Genomic DNA, 24,212 nt, shown 5'->3' with positions numbered 1-24,212 from the left:
AAGGGATGATATAGTAGAAGGAACTCTGGGTTGGATTCAGGAGCTTGAATACTGAGATTAGGATCTAATCAGGTGACCCTAGGCAAGTTGTGGAACTTCATGGAAACTTCCTGAATCCCCATCTCTTTGTTTTTAATAATGGCCTAAGAATAAAACCTACCCTGAAAGGTCGCATGAGCTTGTGTGTGAGTATCCTGGCACTGCCCATGGTGGGAGTCTTCGCTAAATTTAAGTGAGGTGCAATGACAGATCCCAGTTTTGCGGGTCTGACATTTATCCAGTTGGGGTGGGGGTATAAGAAAAAGAATCCAAGAATACCTTGTTTTAGTACATTTTACAAAACCTCAGGACCAAGTAAAGACATTGCTGGATCCCCCCTTCTGGGGTGTTGGTAGGGGCCAGGGGGCTGTCCTGAGTGTACACGGCCATCAGTTTCTTGGTAGATCTGCTTCCACGGGATCGGAATCCCCTCTGCCTTAGCAGTTGGAAGTGCCCCATGCTTCATGCTCAAGGAGTGACATCCTTGCCACACTGGAAAGTAATGATGGTGTTGGCTCAAGCATGGGAAATGTCAGAGGTGCTATTATGATGATGAAGATAACAAATGACTACACGACTGCATGTGGGGGGCTGAGAACTCTGTATTTAGTTGGCTGCAGTTGAGTGAGCAGAGTCTCCTTTGCTCTTTGGGCTGTGGGAGAGGAGGCCTGGGTGCCTCAAATGAGCTGCCTCTCCCCACGCTGTTCTCAGCCTCGCTGAGGCCCTCCCTGGCTGAGCTTCACAGGCCCCCTGAGCTCTCTGTGACCTTCTGCTCGCTGGGCTGCCCTTGGGAGTTGTGGTTTCCCTGTGTCACCTGCGCTGTTTGCAGCGGGCTTGCCCATGTCGAGCCCTCTCTGCAGCTGCTGGGAGGCACAGCAACCGCAGGGTGTGTGGGACACTACCTCCCCTGGTGGGGACATCCTGTGGGCATGTTCGGTTTAGTTGACACACTTCTGGCTAGAGGTGGCGCTTGTCCACGCTGAAATGTGAGAAAGCCACAGGCCAGGAGCCCAGCACTCCAGCTTTGTAGCTCATGCTTCCCTGTGGACTAAAGGACGAGCTTATTGGGCTTGTGGGTAGAATCAGCACCAGATATCATTCTCTCTCTCTCTACACACACACACACACACACACACACACACACACTTTTTTCAAAGGATACTTACTGATCAGCAAAGTAAAATGTTCAAAAGGAGCTCCCTTATTCCTTTCGAAAGAAATAAATACTTAATAAGTTACATATGTTTGTGAAAATGCAGATTACAGGGCTTTTTCCCAGATCTTCAATCAGGATATTTGGGGAAGAGGCCCCAGAATCTGCATGTTTAATGGGAACTCTGAGCTGTACTTATACTTACTGAAATTTGAGTCCCACAGTTGTAGGTGCTTTCATGTTAATTGTAAAATACATGTAGCATAAAATTTACCATTTTCGTTATTTTGAAGAGTACCGAGCAGAGTGGTGTCAAGGAGGTGGCTGTGTAACTCATTCCAAAACTTTCTCATTTTGTAAAACTTGAATCTGTGCCCATGAACAGCTGGTCCCTGCCCTCCCAGCACCCATCATTCCACTTGCTGTTTCTACAAATGTGACGACTTGAGGTGCTGCCCGTAGGCAGAACCCCACGCTGTTTGTCTCTGAGTCTAGCTTGTTTCAGGGAACGTAACGTCGTCCAGGGTCACCCACATCGCAGTGCGTGTGGCATCTTCCTCTTCAAGAGGGACAACCCTGCGGTTATATAAATGCCACATTCTGCTTGTCTGCTTCTCTGCCCATGGGCGCCTGGGCCGCTCTGGCTTTTGGCCATTGTAAGTAACATCGCTGTGAACTTGGTGTACAAATACCTCTTCAAGGTCCTACTCTCCATTCTTTGGGAGTAGATCCCCAAGTGGACTGGCTGGATCCTATGGTAATTGAAAGACTTGTGTGAAGACCCGCCTGCAGCGGCTGTGCCAGTTCCCATTCCTGCCAGTCGTGTGTGCGCGAGGGGCCCAGCTCTTCCCGCCTCCACAATCTCCGATTCTCTGCGTTGTTGTTTTTCCCCAGGGTGCCTTCCTAATGGGTGTGAGATGGTATCTGCTTGTGGTTTGGTTTGTATTTCCCTCATGACGAGTGATGTTGGATACCTTTTCACTTGCTTGTTAGCTACTTATATACTCTCTTTGGAGACAAGTTTTCAAGTCTCTTGCCCATTTTTTTCATTGAGTTCCTTGTTGAGTTGTGGGAGACCTTGATAGGTTTGGATATTGGCCCTTTATCAGATATGATTTACAAATATTTCTCCCTTCTTCACTCTTGTTGATTGTCTTTCGATACAGATTCTACAAGTTCTTTCTACCCATTATATCTCTGTAGAGAATGTATTATTAGCTGTTATTCCAGATGTAAAACTGGAGTGACTCATCTGGGATCACACAGCTCTAAATGTCAAGCCCGGGTTCAAGCTTGGGCACCTCAGAGCCAAAGCCTACCCGTCCCATCCCTCTGCTCTGCTCCCCATCCGCCTTCAGCACAGGAGGCCCCTTTTAGGTCTGCAGGAAGTGGCAGTGGCGTGAGAGGCACTCTGTTACTAAAGAGGAAATGTCAACAAAAGACTTGGGGATGTCTTCCTTGCCACCACTGAGGCATTGACTGCCATGTGCCAGGCCCTGTCAGGTAGTGGGTGTGGGAGGATGCTTCAAGGGCAGGGTGGCAAGGTCAGCTGAGTAGAGGCATTCAGGGAACATGCAGCACACCCTAAAGGCACATCTCTGGCTCTCGAGAAAACTCGGGCTATAGCGGTGTTCTGGAAGCGTCGCCGTACAGGCCGTACAGGCAGAGTGGCTGGATGACGACACCTATGAAAAGAAACGGCCAAGACCCGTTGAAGGCCCAGAAAGGGCGGGCGGTGATGCACTTGCCTTGCTGAATGTCAGAAACCAGAGGTGCTGTTGCTTCGGGCCTGGGAACTCACTGCCCAGGATTGAGGTGACATGTTGACATTTTTCTTCTGCAGGCTTTGTAGCCATCAGGGCTAGGGCATGACTCATCGGATGTCATTGAACATCAAGACAGTGTTGTTCTTGGAGCCCCTGGCGAGGCTTCCTTTGCAGGGTGCCTGCCTTCTGTTGGGGTTGTTCTCCTGCAGTCAGGGACAATATGGCACCAGGACCTGATGGGGTTCCCCACTCCACCACCTGGCCCCTGCCAGCACCAGGTCCCTTTGGTTTTGCCTGTAAAGGGCAAGGCTTTGGCTACGGCTGGGGGATAGAGTTTGATTCAGATTTATTTCTGGAGAGTGATTCTGGGATCCAGCTTTGTACTGTAACAGGCTGTACAACTAGAGCGCCAGGCCTGCCTCGCATGGAAAACCTGCTTGGTAATCAAATGACGAATAGCCATCTAAGCTTAGGGCAGGCCGAATGGCTGCATTTACACACAGGATTCTTCTGTCAGAAGTAACAGGCCTTTATGGGGAAAAAGGAAATGCTCACCATTGTTAGTTCCCCAGCTGGAAAATTCTTTGTGATCTAGAAGAGCTTAGAAAAATATTTGCTTTAGTTCTCTACTATCTCAGCAGCCTTCCCAGCAGCCTGTGTGGCCTGTGGCCACCTGGCCATACTCGACAGGGTTGATTTGATTTGTGACTGGTCACCATGGAAGCTGTCCAGACCAAAGGGCAGGAGCACACCCGCATGCTGTCTTGAGAGTTCACAGGGGACACTTCTTAGCCTGTCCTCTGCCTTCCCCACTCGCTAGCGCCTGGGAGCCGGCTGGCCATTTACTTGGGTGCCGCCTGGACCCTGGCCTCAGCTTACACCCTCTTGAGGAGGTAGGTCTCTGCACCTTTGCTGTGTGGAGGTGGCTCTGTGTGTGTGTGTGTGTGTGTGTGTGTGTTGGTGTCCATTAGTGAAACCTGGCTGAGGGGCAGTGCTAGTAGTCAAGGGACAATAGAGGGGGCAGGGACTCCTGCATCGCTGCTGCTGGAAACAGCAGAGCAGCCCCCTGACGGCCGCCCCAGTAGCTGTCCCTGGGGGACAGCCGGCTCTCAGTCTCCCCCTGGCTCTGGTGCCATTTCCCGTGGTGAGTGAAATATTTATCCACTTCCCTTCCCAGGCCCACAGGCTGGTAGATGTGGACAGGCAGTTGATGCCTTTTGTGCCCTTGACTTTGGATTTCAAACAAGCATACCGCAAGTTCGTCCTTCTGTGGGGACTTCATTAACCCACCGGCTTTGTTGTTTCAATGACAGCACCCCAGTGTACCTGCCCCCCTTAATACTTTGGAATGACTCCTCAAGAGTTGTGTGCATGTCACGCCGCCGGCCCTGGTGGGCAGCGCTGGCGGTGCCGCTTCTGAGCAGGCTTTCTGGCCACAGCCTCCTGCTGTGCCTCCTTTGAAGGCAGCGCCCCCTGCCCCCCTGCAGTCCTTGCCCCCTGAAAGCACTTCAAACTCCTTCGCCCGCACCCCAGCCCTCTGCTGGAAGGGCTGAGGAGGAGAGAGGTCTGAGCTCTGTCGTTTGGGGTTTGATTTCACTGCAGGAGTTGATAAAAGGAGATAAACCCCAGGCTCCCAGGGCGGGGGAAATTAAACAGAGATGATATCAAAGTTCCCCTGAGTTTTCAACTGCAATACAGTAGCTTAGTTTTCTCCCAGACTGGGCGGGGAGGCTCCTCTTTGATTCAGAAACAATGTTCAGCATCAGTTAAACCCAGCCGGCTGACTTTTAGGGATTAGGCACACTGTTGCCTTCCCTCTTTGATCAGCTACCAGGAGCAGCATGCTGTCTGTGCGCCAGGCCTTTCTAGTTCAAGTTCCTTTCTCTGTGAACCTGGGATGACAGCGCTGGCGGCCGAGGTGCTGTGGTGGGGCCGCTGGGGGCCCCTAGGTGCTGTTTGCAGCATTGCGGGCAGAGCAGGAAGCAGGCTGTCTCCCACCCAGTGCTGTGCGTACTTCACCTGAGCAAGGCATGACAAAAATCCTCCTTGGCTTGAGGCTTGCAGAACATGCCTCACCCCACCTGACTCCCACGTGCCCCAGTGTGTGCATGCGAGACACGCACACACTCACATGCACATGCAGTCACACATGCACACACACACAGACACTCATGTGCACACCCTCTCCCGCCTCATGGAGACACAGAACACTGCTGGCAGCAAGGCTCAGCAGTCCCCCCGCCCTTGCAAATGATCACAGGCTTGGGGTTGGAACCTGACGACCCACCGGGTGACCTGAGGAGGACTAGCCCCAGGTCAGCGCCCCACACCTCAGAGCAGATGTGAGTCCCAGGAGCTGGCCCCACCTGCATCCCTTACCTGACAGTCACTGGATCTGACTGACTTGCAGGTTGGTTCCGTCCTCCAGTGCTGGGAAATCTCCACATCCGCTATCCTGTCATCCAAAACACTGGCTCAGCGTCTGCCCCCACCCCCCCACCCCCGCCCCCAGCCCCTCCTCGCAGCCCCAGCTGGCAGGGAAGGAGGCTCCCCGAGCTCTGCCCCTCCTGCCGCCGGGCCCTGGGACTTCCGACTCCGCGAGGGGCCCGGCGGGCTGTCGCCCCGCGCCGCGGCCATCCATCAGCCTGTTCCCTCCTGCGCGACGCGCGGTCTCCCTCATTAGGCCTAAATTTACCTCCGTCCTACACGAACGTGGCCCTAGCTCATTTTTATTGTTGTAAATTATTTATGAGGGAAATGTTGAATCTTGAAACTGAGGTGTGAGGAAAATTAGTCCCATGTTCCTTTTATCTCGCTGCACTTTTCTCCCCCTCGGTCACTGGGCTGCGGCTAGAGAAAGGAGACTCTGGCCTTTTAACATATAATTAGTGTTGAAACTGCTGCGCTCCCAGGACAGGGTCTCCCTCTGCGCAGCGTCGAGGGGTCTGGCGCCTGCGAAAGTGGGGTGCTCCGGTCCCCGGCCGGGCCCCGGGAGGCCGCGGCGGCGGGAAGGCCCTGTCCGGGAGCTGCCTCAGGGGGGCCCGCAGCGCCGCAGGGACCCCCAGACAGCTTGCCCCTGCGCCCGGACACCCGCCGCCCCACAGCCGCCCCTCAGACGCGCTCTGCGGCCCCACGTGCTGGCCGCTCCTGCTCCCCGGGGCCTGACTGCCACCCCGGCGGGCGCTGGGTGCCGGCCCGGCCCGCCTCGGGCCCAGGGAGCGGTGGGTGCTGCGCCCTGAACGGGCTTTGGTTAGGAAGGCCAATGGAAGTGATGGTGGAGACGCTCTTAAAAGTAATTTGCAGTCAGAAAGTACGTGACGCGGGCAGGCCGCGCGAGGGATCGCCTCTGCCGGGATGTCTGCGCGCTGCTCGTCAGAAGCCGCCTCCGCTGATGGCGGCGCTGGCTCCGCGGCGAGCCCGGCCGCGAGGAGGACGCGTCTGTCTCTACTTCACAAAGGCGGCCTTGATCCCCGGGGCCTGGCAGCCGCGGGAGGGAAGCGGCAGCCGCCTCTGAGAGGCTCCGTGCTCGCCCTGCCGGCTGCCTGTTCCCGGGCTGCGGCCGCCCGCTCCTTTGTCTGCCTCAGCTGGAGGCCGCCCGCGGCCATCTTGGAGTCGCGGCTGGGCTGCTCTCGGGGCGCCCTGGGGGAGCTGGCGGGGCCTCCAGGCCGGGTGTGCCCTCCTACTTGGTGGTGGGCTGCGGAGCGAGAGAGGGCCGCTGCCAGCCGTGCCTGGCGGAGGGCACTGCGGCGGGAGGATGTGAATCTGTTAGCAAATGAAGTACTTACTTATCCCCATGCTTCTGCACCCCTCCCCCCTTCTCTGATCGTGGAGGCAGTACTATCTTAATAAAGAAAAAAAACTTACCTCGCTTGTTCTTTGTTAAATTCACAGCATGATATTTTAGCACTGGCAGGAATTTGTACATTCCGTTAATGAGTTGTTAATTGCAAAACATTTTGGTAACCAACAGCAGGTACCAATATTTTTGCAAGCTTCAGCAATGTGATTTTCGTGTTACCCACAATATGGGGTTTTTCGAGTGAAGACACTTTTTGATCAATGTTTGCTTTGGATTGGGCCGGTGAGGATATTTAATTCTGAACCTTCTTTATTGGGGACATGCACGCATGTTCATTCATTAACTATTTACTTAAAGCCTACTGTGTGCAGGAAGCTCTAAGCCCAGGGTTTTATGCAGATTAGTCCACTTGGTAAAGGAAATTGGAAAATAGTAAAGGATGTGTATCCTGTCCCCTCCCTGCCCTGGGCTTCTAGAAGCTTCTTTCCAGGAGAATAAGTAAAGCATAACTTAGTTTGGCTTTTGTCATAAACACAAGTGGAGCGGGGCTAGTACTGGGGGCCTCCTGGCCTCTAGGGAGACTTGGCTCCATTGCATTGACAAGTCTGTTTCTGGAGACTTGGTGGGTCCTGGGGGACGCTGATTACATGGGTGACTTGCATACAATATTTTGATTGTTCCTATTTAGGAGGCTGCAATCATTTTTAATAGTCTGCCTTTTCTGATTCCAGGCTAAGAACTAAGAGTCCTCCTTCTGCCTGCCTAGTTAGGCAGAATGCTGGGTCTGCTTTAAAAGCAGTAACCAACCTTGAGAGATCTGGCAGAACTACAGCCGGTGGAATTTAATTGCTGTAGAAGGAGGTGGAATTTAACTTGCTCTTTTTCAATGCTTGTCCTTTTAAAAGTACTGAAAGTCATTTACATAAGGTGTTACCTTTTTTATTTGCTTTCTGGTGTACTGCCACTGAGCTGCCCAGACCCAGTGCTCTCTATATTCTACCTGTCTCCTCTGGTCACATCAAGAGGCAGTCAGCAGTAGAATAATAATTCCATTCCCACCCCCCCTTCTCCCAAAGTGCCCAGCAAGAATTACGGCCATTGTTAGCGGCCTGCTTTGAGCGAGCGCCCACATGGCCTGCAGGATTAAACCCAACAAAGGCAACTGCCAGCCCTCTAGGGGGAACGTTGCCTGCCAGGTTTCTGGCTGGTCACATCAGACCTGCGTACCCCAAACCCACCAGTCTCATTTGCTTGTGTGAGTGCCTACTGTGTGCCAGGGACCTCGCCAGCCCTCAGTTACATGATTCTCTTCATTTTCACAGCAGAACCGCCACAGTCAGTGTCGTGACTTCTTGAGAGCTCAGAGTCCTGGAGTCTGGACTAGAGCCCTGTTCTTCTGCCTCCATGCCCAGAGCGCTCTCTTCCCTGTGATTGCAAAGCTTCTTACTTGTTTACAAATCTCTGTCCACTGAACGATCCCACCTAAGTTGTGGTAGAGGCCATGGATCGTGAAGCCTGTCCTCCTCTGGAAGGAGACAGCATATTGGAGAGCAATGCAGGGTGTGGGCCGACTTAGCCAGGTCTGACTTAGCCTCTGGGAAGCTCTGGTATCTGTTCAGAGGTCAGGCAGCTGGGCTGGAGAGTTTGAGAATGGTTTGCTTTTGGATTTGAACCAAAACTACCTCTTCAGAGCAAGGACAAGCCCTCACTTTGTTAGTTCAGTGTCTGCCAAGCAGGAGCTAGAGGTGATTTGAATTCTTGGTCTAAGGAAAGGGTCAGGTAAGGTCAGGACTCTTAGCCAATTCCAGTGGGTGGAACGTAGCTCAGGATGCTGGCCCCAAGACTCTGGCCCTATCTGCTCAAGATGTTTGCGCTGTTCACTTTGAACACTCAGTTTGAATATTGTGCTGTTTTTCTTTTTCGGAACCAGGACCGATCCACCATGCCTGAGGTCAAAGACCTTTCGGAAGCCCTGCCAGAGACATCGATGGACCCCATCACAGGAGTGGGGGTCGTGGCTTCTCGGAACCGGGCCCCGACGGGCTACGATGTAGTAAGTCAGGACTCGGCTTTTGCCTTTTGTCCACAGATTTAACAAATATTTATCTCCCGTGTTCTGGACCCTCTGAATCTAGTGTATAAGATGGGCTTCTTCCTCTGGGAACCTAAATGGGGAGGGCAGGCAAGACCAATGGGAAGGTTCGGGTGTCAGAAGACCCGAGCCTTGGAGCTGCTCCTGGCCTTGGCCTCTGTGAACCACCTTCACCTTCTGTGAAGTGAAGTGGTCAGATTCCCCACTGTCCAAAGTCACCTGAGGCTTGACATTGCATGCAGAGGATCCAGGAGAGACCCCCGGTGGTTGTCTTCATCCTGCGGGCACAGGATCCATAAGCACAGCGTCATGTGTTTTTATAGCTCTTCAGGGTTTCCAGAGCAGTCTCCCACCATGAGCTCTGCAGCGCTCACGACTCGCTGGAAGGCTGGGAGGGCTCGCAGCCTTGTCTACACCCTCGCCTGTAGTTGTTATTTCAGTCCTTTTGATATACGCCATCCTCACTGGGGGAGGGGATGGCTTGTTGTGGGGTGTCAGTCATTGACACGTCTCTATAACTGTAGGGGTACACTGTCACACCTCCACTTGTGCAGGCGCTTCCCTCACCCTCTACCCAAACTCCTGGCCCTTCCTTCCCCACCTTCCTCCCTCCCCCGGTCCCTCTGCTAACCGGTGTATTTTTCACAGAGACTAAGAATGATGTGTGCTCTGCCTGCCAGTCTGTGCTCTCTGGTTATTTATAACCCACAAGTGAGGGAGACCATCAGTGTCTGTCTTTCACTTGCTGACTGACTTCACTAAGCGTCACCACCTCAGGGTCCATGCATTTTGTCCCCAAAGGCGCTGTTTCACCTTTTCTTAATACCAGAGTAGTAGCCCAGCGGCTGTGTCCTCCACCCTGTCCTCTGCCCGGGGCACTCGGGGGGGCCTGTGGCTTGGCCACGCTGACCAGTGCTGCAGTGACAGGGGCGTACAGACCTTTTCATACCAGCATCTTCACGTTCTTTGAGTGAACACCCCGTGGTGGCATTGCCGGGCCACGAGGGATTTCCATTTTTATTTTATCTGAGGCAGCTCCATACCACTGTCCACGGAGGCTGCGCCAGATGACAGTCCCGGCAGCCGTGGCTGAGGGTTCTTTATCTGCACATCCAAGCCAATATTTGTTATTTCCAGTCCTTTTGATGTGGGCCGTTCTCACAGGGGTGAGGGGATGGCTCACTGTGGTTTTGACTTGCATTTCCCTTGTAATAAGGATGTTGAACATTTTTTCATGTGCCTGCCGGCCATCTGCTTGTGTTCTTTTGAAAAGAGCCTCTGTAGGTCTTTTGCCCATTTTTTTGATTGGGCTGTTTTGCTGTTGTTGAGTTATGTGAGCAGGTCATGTTGTGGAAATTAGCCCCTTGTCTGATGTGTGAAGGGCGGGAGCCGCCCGACTGGATGGTCGGGCCTTTGCTATGGGCGTCGGATTGGGACAGAACGTTCAGTGGCTTCTCTGGCCTCTTGGTGCCAACAGCACCACTCCTCTCCCCAGTGGTCCTGACAGCCAAAATTGTGTCCGCATGTTGCCAAATGTCTGCAGGTGGGTGGGGGGCTTGAGAACCCTCGGTGAAGCCTGATGTGCCTTGGGTCAGGGTGCTGGGTCCCGAGGGGAGGGAGGAGCCCATCAGAGCTGCACCTCTCTCTCCAGCTGTGTGAAAGTTCATAAACATGTTGAAAGTGAAGGACCAAGGGAATCTTTTTTGACAAAGATTTGAGTCTTACCTGCTGCTTGACATGAAAGCACCGTTTGAATGTATAACTTGCCATAAAATAGAATCCTTAGGTATGGCTTGGTGCCATAAAACTCTTGGGAAAGCTCATAAAATGTTCCTGATTTGAGAAGCCGGTGTCTTTTGATGAGTTAGATAGGAATCTGTAAGCCTTGGAGCAGGGCAGGGGCTCAGCCTGGACCCCTGGACCTGCTGGGGGACTCGGGGAGGGTTAGGCTGGTCGGGCCTTGCCCCAGGGCTCAGGTTCCCCGTCGCCTCGCTGCTCCCTTCTGTTGGTCTTTCACAATCTGCCGCTACCTTTGAGGTCATCTGAACCCTTGGCTGGTGGGCCCAGCTGACCTTGGAGAGTCTGCTTTTCTGAAAGTCTCGGTGAGTCTGACAGGAGCAGAATCTATCCCTATCATTTTCTCCTAACATCCAGCTCGGGGCAGAGAGCACCGTGTCAGCCGAGTAAAATTAATAAGCACATTTCATGATTATGCTGCCCCCGCATTACAGTGAAAGGTGAGCAGGGCAAGAGGCCCTGGAGGCATCCCCTGGGCCTCCGCCTCCCTGGGCCAGAGGGCCAAAAATCTGCCTGACCCCTTTCAGGGAGAGGTGGAGTCATTTCTCTGTACTGGCTGGTCGCTTCTCAGACAAGCGTCACGGCCCCCAGAGGCTGACCCAAGTTCAAGGGGAGTGGGGGGCAGGGTGAAGAGGCACTTCCCGTTCCTTTTATCCAAGGTTTCCTGTGAAGTCAGCTCCAAACCCCAGTGCCTGGCGCTTCTGAGGGCCTGGCTGCAGACAGCAGGGCAGGGCAGGCAGCAGAGGCCTAGAGCCCTGCTGGGCAGTGTCCTTTGTGCCCCAGTGCCCCCATATTGAGGCACGGGGACCCACCAATCCTGGGTAACAGGCCCTATTGCTGCTTGAAGTGATAGATGCTGATTGTTCGTTTATAAAAGTTTTGCTTTGTAACTTCCCTGCTCTCCAGGTCAGAGGAAGCTTCTCAGGCTGGGGAACTGGTGGTTCTGTGCTAAACTTGACAATGTCATGATGTCTGCAGTCCTCCCTGAAATCACCTCCCCTCCCCCACCATGGCCACCCGAGCCCTGGGCGCCCACTGGTGCTCTGCACAAGGGGTGGGCGGGCTGGGGCACCTGCCCTGGGGCTGACACCGCATTTCCTGGAGCGCTGCTTGTCACGTGTGGCCAGTGAACAGTGAATCATCAGCCACTGGAGTTCTCGTTGCCTCCGCCCCAGCACTAAGTGAGCCCTTGATCCCTGGTTGCTCTGCTGTGTCCCAGCGGCTGAGTGTCCACCCGACACCCTCCATGACTACTGCTGGGCGTGTCTCTGAGACGGTCCAGTGACATTCTTTGTGCCCTTTCCCCACACCCGTTGCCTTTCTGAGTGAGCCTTTACAGCCCAGAGTCTAAAGTCACAGCAGGGTATTTCTGAGACCACGGTTTCCAAAAAGGGACTGTCTTCCTTTGATAAGATGCCTTTGGGTAATGTGCTTTCATATGATGATACGCTTTGGGGGCAAAACAGTAAGCCAGCAATACAGAGAAAGAGCATCAAACAGTCCTGAGTGTTTCAGCTTTAGATTGCTTGTCCAGGGCCTCCCTGGTGGCGCAGGTGGTTGAGTGCAGCGCTGTGAAGCTGTCCACAGCCTCTGCAGTGCCGGTTCGATCCCCGCCAGCCTCAGAGCAACCCACATGGCAAGCAGACCTCTCCTGTCTTCCCCGCTGCTCCCCTCAGCAGTGTATTTTGGTCATTCTGCCTGTTCTGTTCCCCACTGTCTCTGGTGAATCATCTCACCCTCCCGCGCATCTGGCCTGTACCCTGGCTCTTGTATAAATAAAAAAAATTAAAATAAAATAAATCTTTAAATTGCTTGTCTAGCTGATTCTCTGAGCCCTCCTGGGTGCCAGCCACAGGCTGGGGAAACAGTGGTGACCACGCAGGTATGGGGATCCCGTTTCATGAAGCTCACAGCCTGGAGGGGAGGAAGACAATTACATAATCATCCAAATGAGTGTGAGAGAGAATTGTGGTACATGCTTTGAAGGGAAGTCCTAACAAACAGACTTTGATCTCCCAGACCTACCTTTCCAGATGCATCCGCTTCTCTTGCACAATTCCAGCTTATGACAACATGAACCCCTTCGACTTGCTTCTAAAAATTGCCTTCTTCCTCTCATGTCCTGAGCCCAGCTGCTAAGTGCTGGTCCTCTGCTTTTCTTGAGCCTTTCCTGGGGCACCGCCCCAGTGTATTCTGGGCTTCTTGGCTCTCCTGCCCCAACCTGTTATGTTGGTGGCCCCCGAGGCAGCCGGCCCTGCTTGCACCCTTCTGTCTGAGCCTGGGTGGACCGGCCCCTGCACTTCCTTCACCTTCTGGACTACTCATGGTTTCCCACAGAGCAGCAGAGGGCAGAGTTACCTTCCTTCAGCCTTTTCTGGAGCTTTCAGGAGAGTTAAGACTCAGTGGCTGAGGCCCCTTCCTCCTCCTTCCACCTCTCCCTGCCCAGCCTCTGGCTGCCTGACTTTCAGCTGCCTTCCTCACCCCACCCCACCCCACCCCACCCAACCCAGCCAGTTCCCAGCAACATGCCAGAGTCAGCCAGGTAGGCTCAGAGACTGGGGAATTTTTTCCTCTTCCTCACTCTGGTCTAAGACGCCTCCATGCCCCTTCCGGAGATGCCCCACCCTGCACACAGTGACCCTGAGGTGACACATTTCCCGCAGTTCACTGAAGTTTCCAGACATGGGGGCATTGGGAATGTTAATCTCAGGCTTTTGTGGGCCTCAGTCCCCTGGAGGGCCCCATCCACTGAGTTCCTGTGGTGCCAGGTCTGGGGCGGGGCCTGAGGATTTATGTCTCACCTATCCCCTGGTGATGTTGGTGCAGGGAGTGGAGAGGCACCTTTCAGCTGGCGACATTCTCCAGCCACCTCTGGTCACAGCCGGCAGGAAGGGCCGTGCTAGCTTTCCCTGTGACTTTCAGCCTCTCCTGACTTAGCGCTCATAAAGCCTTTAAGGAAGTGTGTGTATTTGTGGGTATTTTTTAAAAACATAAAAAATACAAATGGGATGGCACTGGTCATACTCTCGTAGCTTTTCAAAAGTAATAGATCTGAACCTAGCTCTGTATCTCTCCATGTGACTGTCACTCAGCCTTTTAATAATGCATAATACTTTATTATCTGGCTATACCAAAACTTGGTTAACAATTCCATATTGAAGACATTCAGTTTGCTTGCATTTTTGCTTTCAATGTGACAAACAGCGTCCTTGTATTTGTCTCTTGCCTTGGTAGTCCCACTAGCTCCATGCACTAACTCAGGTTGGGATACTGGGTCAGGGAAGTCACCTTTCCTGTTTGATACACATGGCTGATTTCTTTCCAGAAAGGTCATGACATTTGGTCAGTGTCAGTTCGCATTAAAGTGAGAGTGACTGAGCCATTGTCCCTCTCCCTCCCGCCAAACTTTGTACCAGCTTCCTGCTGCCCTGGTACTTTTTCCTCCAGACAGCCATGTCTGAGAGGGCGAGGCCGGGGTGATGGCATGCACCCTCATTTGGTGATCACCTGGATCTGCTCCCATTCAACTTCCTTGACCTGGCTGAGGGGACACCAACTCCCAGGCTCACTTCCCTCTGCTCTTTCTCCTCTGGCCTTATGGAGCCTCTTGCTTTCTTGTCTTCAGAATGAGCAGATGCTTTTCACCTTCATGCCTTAGAACCTACTTCATATTCTAAAATTCCTGTAAGCCCCCACATTTGGGTGTAAAATTTGGCTCATCCTTCGAATAGCTCCTTACCGAGCCTTTTCCTGACATTGCTCATCCATCCACTTATTTAGGCATTGGTTTCACAGCTGCTGTGGACCACCTGCTGTTGTACAGAGCGCTGGGAGGCTGGCTCTGGGAAGATGGGGGCGTGGAGGAGGCCAGACTCTACAACACATCTGGGGCCCTGTGGAGGGGTGGACCGTTACCCTGAGGCTGGCGGGAGGCATTGAGGATTTAAAGGAATATCTAATGAAGGCCCTTGAAATTCTCAGGATACAAGGAACATACCTTAACGTGATAAAAGCCATATACAACAAACCTACCACCGTTATTATTCTCAATGGCGAAAAGCTGAAGGCGTTTCCTTTAAGATCAGGAACAAGACAAAGATGTCCTGTCTCACCACTGCTCTTCAATATAATAACTGGAGGTCCTAACCAGGGCAATAAGACAAGAGAAAGACATACAAGGAATTCAGATAGGGAAAGAAGAAGTAAAACTATCACGATTTGCAGACGATATGATAATATACGTAAAGAACCCTAAAAACGCCACAGAAAAACTACTCAAAATAATCAACCAGTTCAGGAAAGTAACAGGATACAAAATCAACACACAAAAATCAGTAGCCTTCCTATACACAATCAATCTGAAGAAAAAGAAATCAAGAAAACCACCCCTTTTATAATTGAAACAAAAAAAAATCAAATACTTGGGAATAAATCTAGCAAAAGAGGTGAAAGACCTATACAAAGAACATTATAAAACACTGTTAAAAGAAATAGAAGAAGACACAAAGAAATGGAAAGACATTCCCTGCTCATGGATTGGAAGAATTAACATTATTAAAATGTCCATCCTACCAAAAGTGATATACAGATTCAACGCTATTCCAATAAAAATCTCAATGACATCTTCAAAGAAATAGAACAAATACTGATGAAATTCACATGGAACCACAAAAATCCATGAGTAGCCAAAGCCCTACTGATGAAAACAAAGGAAAAAGGAGGTATCACACTTCCAAACTTTAAGCTATACTACAAAGCCGTAATAATTAAAAGTTTGGTATTGGAACAAAAACAAACACACAGGCCAATGGAACTGAATAGAGAGCCCAGAAATAAAACCACACTTAGATGGGCAACTGATCTTTGACAAAGGAGCAAAGAATATGCAATGGAACATGAACAGTTTGTTCAATAAATAGTGCTGGAAAAACTGGACCACCACATGCAAAAAAATGAAACTAGATCACCACCTTTCACTGTGCACAAAAATCAAAATGGGTAAAAGAACTGGACATAAGATCTAAAACCATAAAATACATAGAAGAAAATAAAGGTAAAACACTATAAGACATACATCTCAATAACATCTTTAAAGACTCATCACCCGAAGCAAAGAAAGTCAAGGAAAAGATAAACACCTGGGATTACATCAAACTGAAAAGCTTCTGCACAGCATAAGAGACATTAACCAAAAGAGAGAGACATCCCACTGATTGGGAAAAAATCTTTGCACTCCAGTCAACTGATAAGGGACTGATCACAAAGATGTACAAAGAACTCACACGGATCAACAAAAACAAAATAAACAACCCAATCAACAAATGGGCAGAAGAACTTAAAAGACATTTCTCCGAAGAGGAAATGCAAATGGCCAACAGACATATGAAAATATGTTCAACATCTCTTATGATCAGGGAAATGCAAATTTTTTTTTTAAGATTTTATTTATTTTATACAAGAACCGGAGTACAGGCCAGATACGCAGGAGGGTGAGAGGATTCGCCAGAGACAGAGCGGGGAACAGAACAGGCAGACTGACTGAAATACACTATTGAGGGGAGCAGTGGGCGAGACAGGAGAGGTCTGCTGTGCCATGTGGGACCCTTGCTGGCCGGCGGGGATTGAACCGGCGCTGCAGAGGCTGTGGACAGCCTCACAGCACGGAGCTCAACCGCCTGCGCCACCAGGGGAGGCCCGGATATGCAAATTAAAACCACATTGTGATACCACCTTATACCAGTAAGAATGGCACATACTGGAAAAAAAAAGCAACAACAAACGTTGGCGAGGATGTGGTGAAAAAGGAACTCTCCTACACTGCTGGTGGGAATGCAAACTGGTCCATCCACTGTGGAAAGCTGTGTGGAGGTTCCTCCATCTACTAAAGATGGAGCTACCATACGATCCGGCAATTCCACTACTAGGGATCTACCGAAAGGACACAAAAACATTGATTCAAAAGACCACCTGTACACCTGTGTTTATTGCAGCACTATTTACAATAGGTAAAACCCGGAAACAACTTAAATGCCCCAAAACAGATGACTGGATCAAGAAGATGTGGTACATATACACAATGGAATATTATTCAGCAATCAAAAAAGATAAACTGATGCCATTCACAGCAACGTAGATGGAACTAGAAGGAATTATGCTCAGTGAAATAAGCCAGAAGGAAAAAGAAAAATGTTGGATGGTTTCATTTATAGCAGGAACATAGGGGAACCAAATAAGACATCAGTGTGAAAAAAATACTAACTGTACAAAACACAACAAAGCAAAACCAGACAATTATAAATCAGAGACACACTGCAGGGGAGGAGGGAGAGGGATCAGAGGGAGGGAGGGAGGAGCACAGGGGACTGAGGTGATGGTGCAGGGGTGCATTGGGGAAGGAAACTCTATGGGGACTACACCTGAGGGGGTGGGGGGAGTAAATATTGTTTAAAAATGAAAAAGATTTTAAAAATTAAAAAAAAAATGCATTTAAAATAAAAAAAAGGAACATCTAAGAAAATTTCAAGGATTTATGTTTTCAAAAGCTACCTTGGTGTGTGCAGCAAGGAAATGGGTCAGAAGGCCTAGGTGTTGAGTAAGTGAATGGGTTTGCAGGCTCCTGTCAGTGTAGGGGCGAGGGCGGTACCCTAACTCCAAGCACCTACAGTAGAAATGGAAAAAGTGATGGAGCTGAGGAAGATGGAGACACAGGACGTGAGGACCTGTATATATTCTTTCACTCTACAAATGGGCTATATGTAGGGAGATGGGTGCAGAGGCGAGGACAGGACCAGTGACATGAGGGTGTCCTGCGGGACAGTGGGGGGCAGGTAGCGGGGAATGCTCTCTGTTGGATAGAAACAGACAGCCGGTGGGTTTCGGTGGGAGGAAGACAAGGGTTCAGCTGTAGAAATGCTGAGTGTGAGGTGCTTGTGAGAGGTCGGGGAGGAGGTGTGCAGCGGCCTGAGTCAACAGCAGGCAGAGGGCCTGGTGTCCTCACCACACAGTGGAGGCTACACGCCCTGAGGCGGCCCTGGCATAGCAAGCTTCAGTCAGAGTCCACCAGGGCGCTGCTGGCTAGGGGGGGTGGAGGCACTCAGAAGGGATAGGACTGAGCGTTGAGAGGCAGGTGGACTGTTAGTAAGAAATTGAAGGAAGAGTGTTTCTAGAAGGGGTGGACAGCAATATTCAGAATGGCATGAGGGGTGAGTAAAGTGTGGCCGAAAAGTTTCCATGGGGTTTAGTAACAAAGAGCTGGTAGACTCACAAGCAAAGTGGAAGTGGGCTGAGGTGGGCTGGAGGTGGCGGTGGCCTGGGCGCCAAGGGCTTTTCAGGAAGGTTAGGCCTGTATGCGTTCTATGTGCCATAAGTGGCTTTGGGCACCCTTAACTGCAGATAATGGGGTACTTCAGGTGCTTGAACTGGCACTGGGGGCGCTGGGAAAGACAGGTTGCCCTCTGGGCCAGCAAACTGTGTCTAGGGGTGTAGAGAGGGATATGTGTAAGACCCTATGCCTGCAAATGAGGGCCTAGTTTTCACTTAATAAAGTGGTGAAAGAACAAGAAACCCGCCCGGTGCTCACGCAGGCCCCGAGCTTGTGTTGGTACGCAGTGCCCAAGAGTGCCCGCTGGCACATGGAGAACACGTGAGGTGGCCGTGATATCTCACTAAAGACACACACAGAGACTGAGGGCCACAGGGCCTAGCCACATGTCCAGTCTGGTCACGGCGTCTCCCCTGAAAACCCAGCCATGGCAGGAAGGCCCTACCTTCACTGCCCCAGGCTGGAGGCCGTGAGAGCCCAGGCCAGGGGCGGCCTCTGGGGCCCGCCCGCTGCCCACGCTGCATCCAGGCCCCTGAGATGCCCGCAGCTCGGCTCCTCCCCGGCGGGCTTATTTTCAGAACTGAGCTTGTTTTGATAAAATGCACCAGGTGTTTCTCCCTTTTGTTTTGTTAGAAAACACATTAAACTGAGATTTACCGAACACACGGAAAGTGGTTTTTATGGCCGGGCCTAGGATTAGCAAGCGCCAGGAGCCGGGGTCTTCCCTCACCCCCTCCGGCTGCTCCGGCAAGGCGGTTTGGAACACTTTTAACGATGGGACACTTTTAAGTCTCTCATACATCTTGATTAATTCTTGTATAAGGTGTGGAATTAGGTTAGAGTTTCATTTGTTGTCCTTTTGAATTGTCTTTGTACTTTTATTAAAAAAAAGTCAGTTGGGCATATTTGTGTGTGTGATACTGTGATTTATAGGAAATACATATGGTCATTCAGGTGACCAAAATATATTCCTCATGCGTATATCTTGTACGCATCTATCTACAGGTGCTGTTGTTCAGGTCCCTGCAAAGTCTTGCAGTTCGCTGAAGGTTGAGTATTTTCTTTCGCTGTTGGTGAAGGTAACTTCTGAAAGACACCGGAGGATGGGTGTCCTGCTGCCCGGAAACCAACTGGTTAGTGGAGGGACTTCCAGGCCCACCCCTCTGACTCCTGCGGAAGGAGAGGCGTTGAGGCTGAGTTCAGTTGCCAGTAATAATGAAGCCTCCTTAAAGTCCCCAAGGGAGGGGTCTCAGGAGAGCTTGGGGTTGGAGTTTCCTGGGTTCTGGGTGCTGTTCCAGCAGATTGATGGAATAAAGTGGTGATGCAGCTGCAGTCTGGGAAGGGGGACATGGGGGCCTCCAGGCTGAAGCTGGTTGGTCAGAAGTCCCCGTGCTCCAGGCTTGCAGGCAGCCTCTGAAGCGGGCGTACTGGGAGACTACGCCTCCAGCCGTGGAACCTGATGCCCTCTCTGGGTAGGTGGTGTCAGAGTTGACTCCAGTTGAATTCCAGGACACGCGGCTGTGTCGGGGAATTGTGTGCTGGTGTGGGAAGCATCCTCTCAGCCCCGCTGTAGGTGGTCGTGGGGGCAAACACACAGGATGGACCTTGGCTTCTGCCAGTGCCACGCGGTGCAGACTACTGCAGCTGTAGAGTTAAATTGGGTAGAATGATCACCCACTGTATTTTTCCTTTTCAAAATTGTTTTAGCTATTCAAGCTCCTTTGTTTTTCATTACAAATTTTAGAAATTTTTTTTAAAGATTTATTTTATTTATTTATGCATACAAGAACTGGGGTGTAGGCCAGAGGTGTGGGGGGGGGTGAGAGGATTCACCAGAGACAGAGTGGGGAGCAGAACAGGCAGATCTACTGAAATACACTGCTGAGGGGAGCAGCGGGAGAGTCAGGAGAGGTCTGCTGCGCCATGTGGGCTGCTCCCTGGCCAGCCGGGAATTGAACTTGTGCCAGCCAGGGATCGAACTCATGCCGCAGAGGCCGCAGATCGCTTCATAGAGCGGTGCATAACCAGAGTGTTTTCTCTCGCGCCACCAGAGTGTTTTCTCCCCTTTAGCTTGATAACATAGTGAGTTGTATTGATTGATTTTTGAATAATGAACCGGCCTTACATCCCTTGAATAAGTCCCACTTGAGTATGTGTATAATTTTTTATTTATTGCCGAATTCTCTTCACTAATCTTTTGCTTAGAATTTTTGTGTATATTTATAAGGGATACAGATCTGCAGTTTTCTTTTGTACCAATTTTGTTTGGTTTGGCAATACCAGGTTCATAAAGTGAATCTCTTCTATTTTCTGGAAAAGTTGTGTAGAACTGGTGTTAATTAAATGTTAGGTAGGATTTAAACATAGGTAAAACTCTAAGTGAAATTGTCTGGACCTGGAGGTTTATTTTTTGGAAGTTTAAAAATGATGAATCCAATTTCCTTACTAGTTATAGGGCTATTCAAACAGTCTGTTTCCTATCAGGTAAGTTGTGATAGTTTGTTTTTCAAATTGATCCATTTCATGAAAATTGTCAAAGTTATGTGTATAAAATTATTCATAACACTCCCTTATAATCCTTTTGATGTCTGCAGAACCTATAATAATTTGTTTTTGATACTGATAATTTGTGTCCTCTATTTTTTTTCTGCCAACCTTCCTCGAAGTTTGTCTATTTTATTAACCTTTTCAAAAAACTGATCTGTTGTTTTATTGATTTTCCTCTATTTTTTGTTTTATTGATTTCTGCTTTTATCTTTATCATTTCCTTCTTTCTGCTTGCTTGGGTTTATTTTCTTTTTCTGTCATGTTGGTTTATTTTTTAGATTCTTGGGAGCTGAGAGCTTAGATTACTGACTTGCAACATCTCCTTGTTTCTAATGTGTGCCTTTTGTGCTATAAGTTTCCCTCCCAGCACTGCGTGAGCTGTGGCCCACAGATTTTCATGTTTTACTTTTGTTTTCATTTTCCCTTTGGATTCCCTTTTTTTAACCCGTGGATTATACAGAATTGTGTTGTTTAGTTTCCAAGCATTTAGGATTTTCCCACACTCTGTTACTGATTTCTATATAGTTTCATGCCATTGTGATTGGAGAACATACTCTGTGTGATTTCAAGTCTTTTTGCTGAGTCTTGTTTTATAGCCCCTGAAATGGTCCATTTTGGCCTATGTTCCGCGGTCACTTAAAAAGATTATATATTCTACTGCTACTGAGTGGAGTTTTCTTTCAACACTGATTAGACTCTCTTGGTTGATAATGTTGTATTCTGTATTCTTGCTGATTTTATGTCCAGTTGTCCTAGCAGTTTTTGAGAGCGGAGCATGATATTTCCAACTATGAATTTGGAATTTTCTCTTTCTCCTTTCAGTTCTATCAGTTTCTGTTTCATATGAGCTTGTAGCTCTATAGTCTGGTGTTTACATACCAGAGTTGCTGTGTATTTTAGGTGTATTGACCATTTCATTACTAAATAATGCCCTTTTTTGTCCGGTAATTTCCTGAAGTCTGTTTTATCTGATGTCAATATAATAACTCCTGTGTTTTTTAATTAATGTTAATTAATGTTTTTATAGCATATCTTTTCTCATACTTTTACTTTCAACCTACCCATGGCATTATACTTGAAATAAATTTCTTGTAGACAGCACATAGTTAGATCATGTTTAAAATCTGCTTAGCCAATCTTGACCTTTAATTAGTATATTTAGATCATTTACATGTAATGTTGTTAACTGATTATATTAGGACTTAAATTTTTTTTTCTAATAGTTCTCTTTTGTTTGTTTCTGTGTTTTTCCTGCCTTTCTGTGGGTTACTGAACATTTATTAGAATTCTATTTTTGCTTATCTAAATATTTTGAGTGTATTTCTGTACAGTTTTTTCAGTTGTTACCCCAGGCCTTCTGTTGTATGTGGATATATTTTATAACATTCTATGGATAATATCATTTTACTACATAAGGTGAAGTGTAGAATCCTTATTCTCTTTTATATCCCTGTTCCTACCTCATTCATGATATAGTTACCTTAAATATGTCCTCTTCACACATTTCAAATTATATCAGACTTTTCATTTTTGCCATCAAACATAATTTGGAAAATTCAAGAAGAGAAGGAAAATCTACTTTATTTACCTCTATATTTGCTTACCGTGTTTTTTCCCCTTCCCTCTGTTTCAGAATTCCTTCTGAAACTGCAAGGCTGAGGGAGCCACAGTGTCTGGTTCCTGGGTTTTCATCTGTACACTTACAACTGCAATTGCCAGACATGACTTAAGTTCAGGGTTCAACAACAACAACAGGGTTTATTTACAAAGGGGAGAAAGAGTTAGAGGCAGTGCCAGAGGCAATAGCAATGGTTTGAAGGTCTCACCAGTTGAAGGTCTCTACAGAGGTGGCACCACAACAGTCAGCAACAGCAGTCTGAAGACCCAGCTGGGCAGTATTGAACACTGAAAGCGGTCAGTGCTAAAGGAGACAGCACTAGGGAGTGGAACTGGACGTGTCAGAGTCAGGGATCAGTGTCATAGAGATGCTCGGCATAGAGCCCACGGAGGACATGTCTTTTGGAGACACCTAGCACAGGCCAATGGTATGATTCAGCAGGTGATGTCAGAGGCAGAGTCAGAGGTCAGATCTGCAAAGATATGGTGCCAGAGGACAGGGATCAGTGTTACAGCTTGCTGAGGGTCTTCTTAAGAGAGAATTCAGATGACTCTGACAGCCTCTCTCGACACTGGCTGGTACCTGGCTTATATACTTTTCAGGGTGCCTGCTTTTTGAACCTGATTGGCCCTTTTTAGTTGTTGGCACCCATGGGAGCTCCACTCAGAGAAACTGTACGAGTGTGCCTTTCCTGGGCCATACTGAGGTTGGGCTTCTTGACTGAACAGAGGAGTCAAGTGTGTTGGGGGTGAACGGGGGGGGGGTGAGGGGGGGTGGGGGGTTTGGCTCCAATCCTAGCTGTTTGATTGGTGCTGCTCACGGTCCAATCAAATTCATCCATTTTCAAGTTTTGTTTTTTTTTTTCTCCATTTATTTATTTATTTATACAAGCACTGGGTACAGTCAGAAGCTCGGGAGGGTGAAAGAATTCACCAGAGCCAGAGCAGGGAACAGAACAGGCAGATTGACAGAAATACACTGCTGAGGGGAACAGCGGGTGGCAGGAGAGGTCTGCGCGCCATGTGGGACCCTCGCCAGTGGCTGGGGATCGAACAGGCACTGCAGAGGCTGCTGGCAGCTTCGCAGCCCAGTGCTCAACTGCTGCGCCACAGGGGAGGCCCCAAGTCCATTTAAGTTTATTTAATCCCGTGCTGGTCCATTTTAACCTCACACTGATTGTTTCAGAACAAACTGCGCCAGTGTGTCCAGCCTGCCCTCTGCTATGGTGGGGCTTCAGAACAGGACAACAGGAGCCCCAGTAGCACTGGTGCAAACTCAGTGCCAGACTGGTCCATTTAGCTTGAACCTATACATCTGATTGGTCCATTTAGGATCCTGGGGCCAGATATAAAAGGGAAAAGGCCAGCCCCTGCCCAGACTGGACCTGCACTGAGGTCAGGGAGGCCCGTGGGCTGGGGGGCTCCGAGGAACCATGGCTGGAGCCAGGCTCAATGGGGCTGGGTTTACCAATTTAGGGGGCCCTGCTTCACTTCTTTTATCATGTCTTTTCTGTTTAGAGGACTCCCTTTAGCCATCTCGCTGGTGACCAGTTCTCTTAGTTTGTCTTGATCTGAGAATGCCTTTATTTCCCATTCATTCCCGAAGAATGTTCCACGGGATGCGGGTTATAGGTTCACAGTTCTTTCAGTGCTTGAAAAATGACGTGCCGTTCCTTCTGACCTTGGTGGTTTCTAGTGAGAAAGTCACCTCATTCACGGTTCTGTTCCTTTCTCACTTCTTCAAAATTTTTTCCTTGTCTAACTTTTCAGAAGTTTGACCATGATGTATCCTGGTGTGGATCTGTTTGCGTTTATAGATTTATGCCTTTTGCCAAATACAAGAAATTTTTAGTCATTATTTTTTCAAATACTTTTCCAGCCTTCATCCCTTTCTTCTCCCTTGGGACTCTGATGTCAGAACATTAGACCTTTTGTTACCATCCGCAGGTCCCTAAGGTGCTACTCACTTTCCGTTCAGTCCATTTTCTCTTAGTTGTTTATATTGGGTAATTTCTGTTTATCTGCTCACATATTCTTGTTCCTCCCTTTCATTGTGCTGTTGAGCCTATGTTTTAAGTTTC

The 24,212-nt window shown here is 49.4% G+C and overlaps 1 protein-coding gene and 1 long non-coding RNA gene across 7 annotated transcripts in view; one reads left to right on the top strand and one right to left on the bottom strand.

The window, feature by feature from the left end:
* MVB12B (multivesicular body subunit 12B) overlaps window positions 1-24,212 on the top strand; it is a 376,259-nt gene that overhangs the window by 226,133 nt on the left and 125,914 nt on the right. For all 6 annotated transcript variants that reach the window (XM_054689327.1, XM_054689326.1, XM_037493016.2 and 3 more), the window contains one exon: window positions 8,688-8,810. In XM_054689327.1, coding sequence (XP_054545302.1) covers window positions 8,688-8,810 — 123 coding nt within the window. The remainder of the gene's footprint in view (window positions 1-8,687; window positions 8,811-24,212) is intronic.
* Window positions 608-5,947, bottom strand: LOC119231281 (uncharacterized). Its single transcript, XR_005121899.2, has 3 exons — window positions 5,654-5,947; window positions 5,338-5,413; window positions 608-1,087 (listed from the first exon to the last, which is right to left on the bottom strand). It is a non-coding gene; the product is annotated as an uncharacterized LOC119231281 (long non-coding RNA).

The sequence above is a fragment of the Talpa occidentalis genome, unplaced genomic scaffold (genome assembly GCF_014898055.3).
Source record: "Talpa occidentalis isolate TD23 unplaced genomic scaffold, MPIMG_talOcc4v2.1 talOcc4.7, whole genome shotgun sequence".
NCBI classification, from domain to species: Eukaryota; Metazoa; Chordata; class Mammalia; order Eulipotyphla; family Talpidae; genus Talpa; species Talpa occidentalis.
This window is presented reverse-complemented; position numbering and strand designations above follow the sequence as displayed.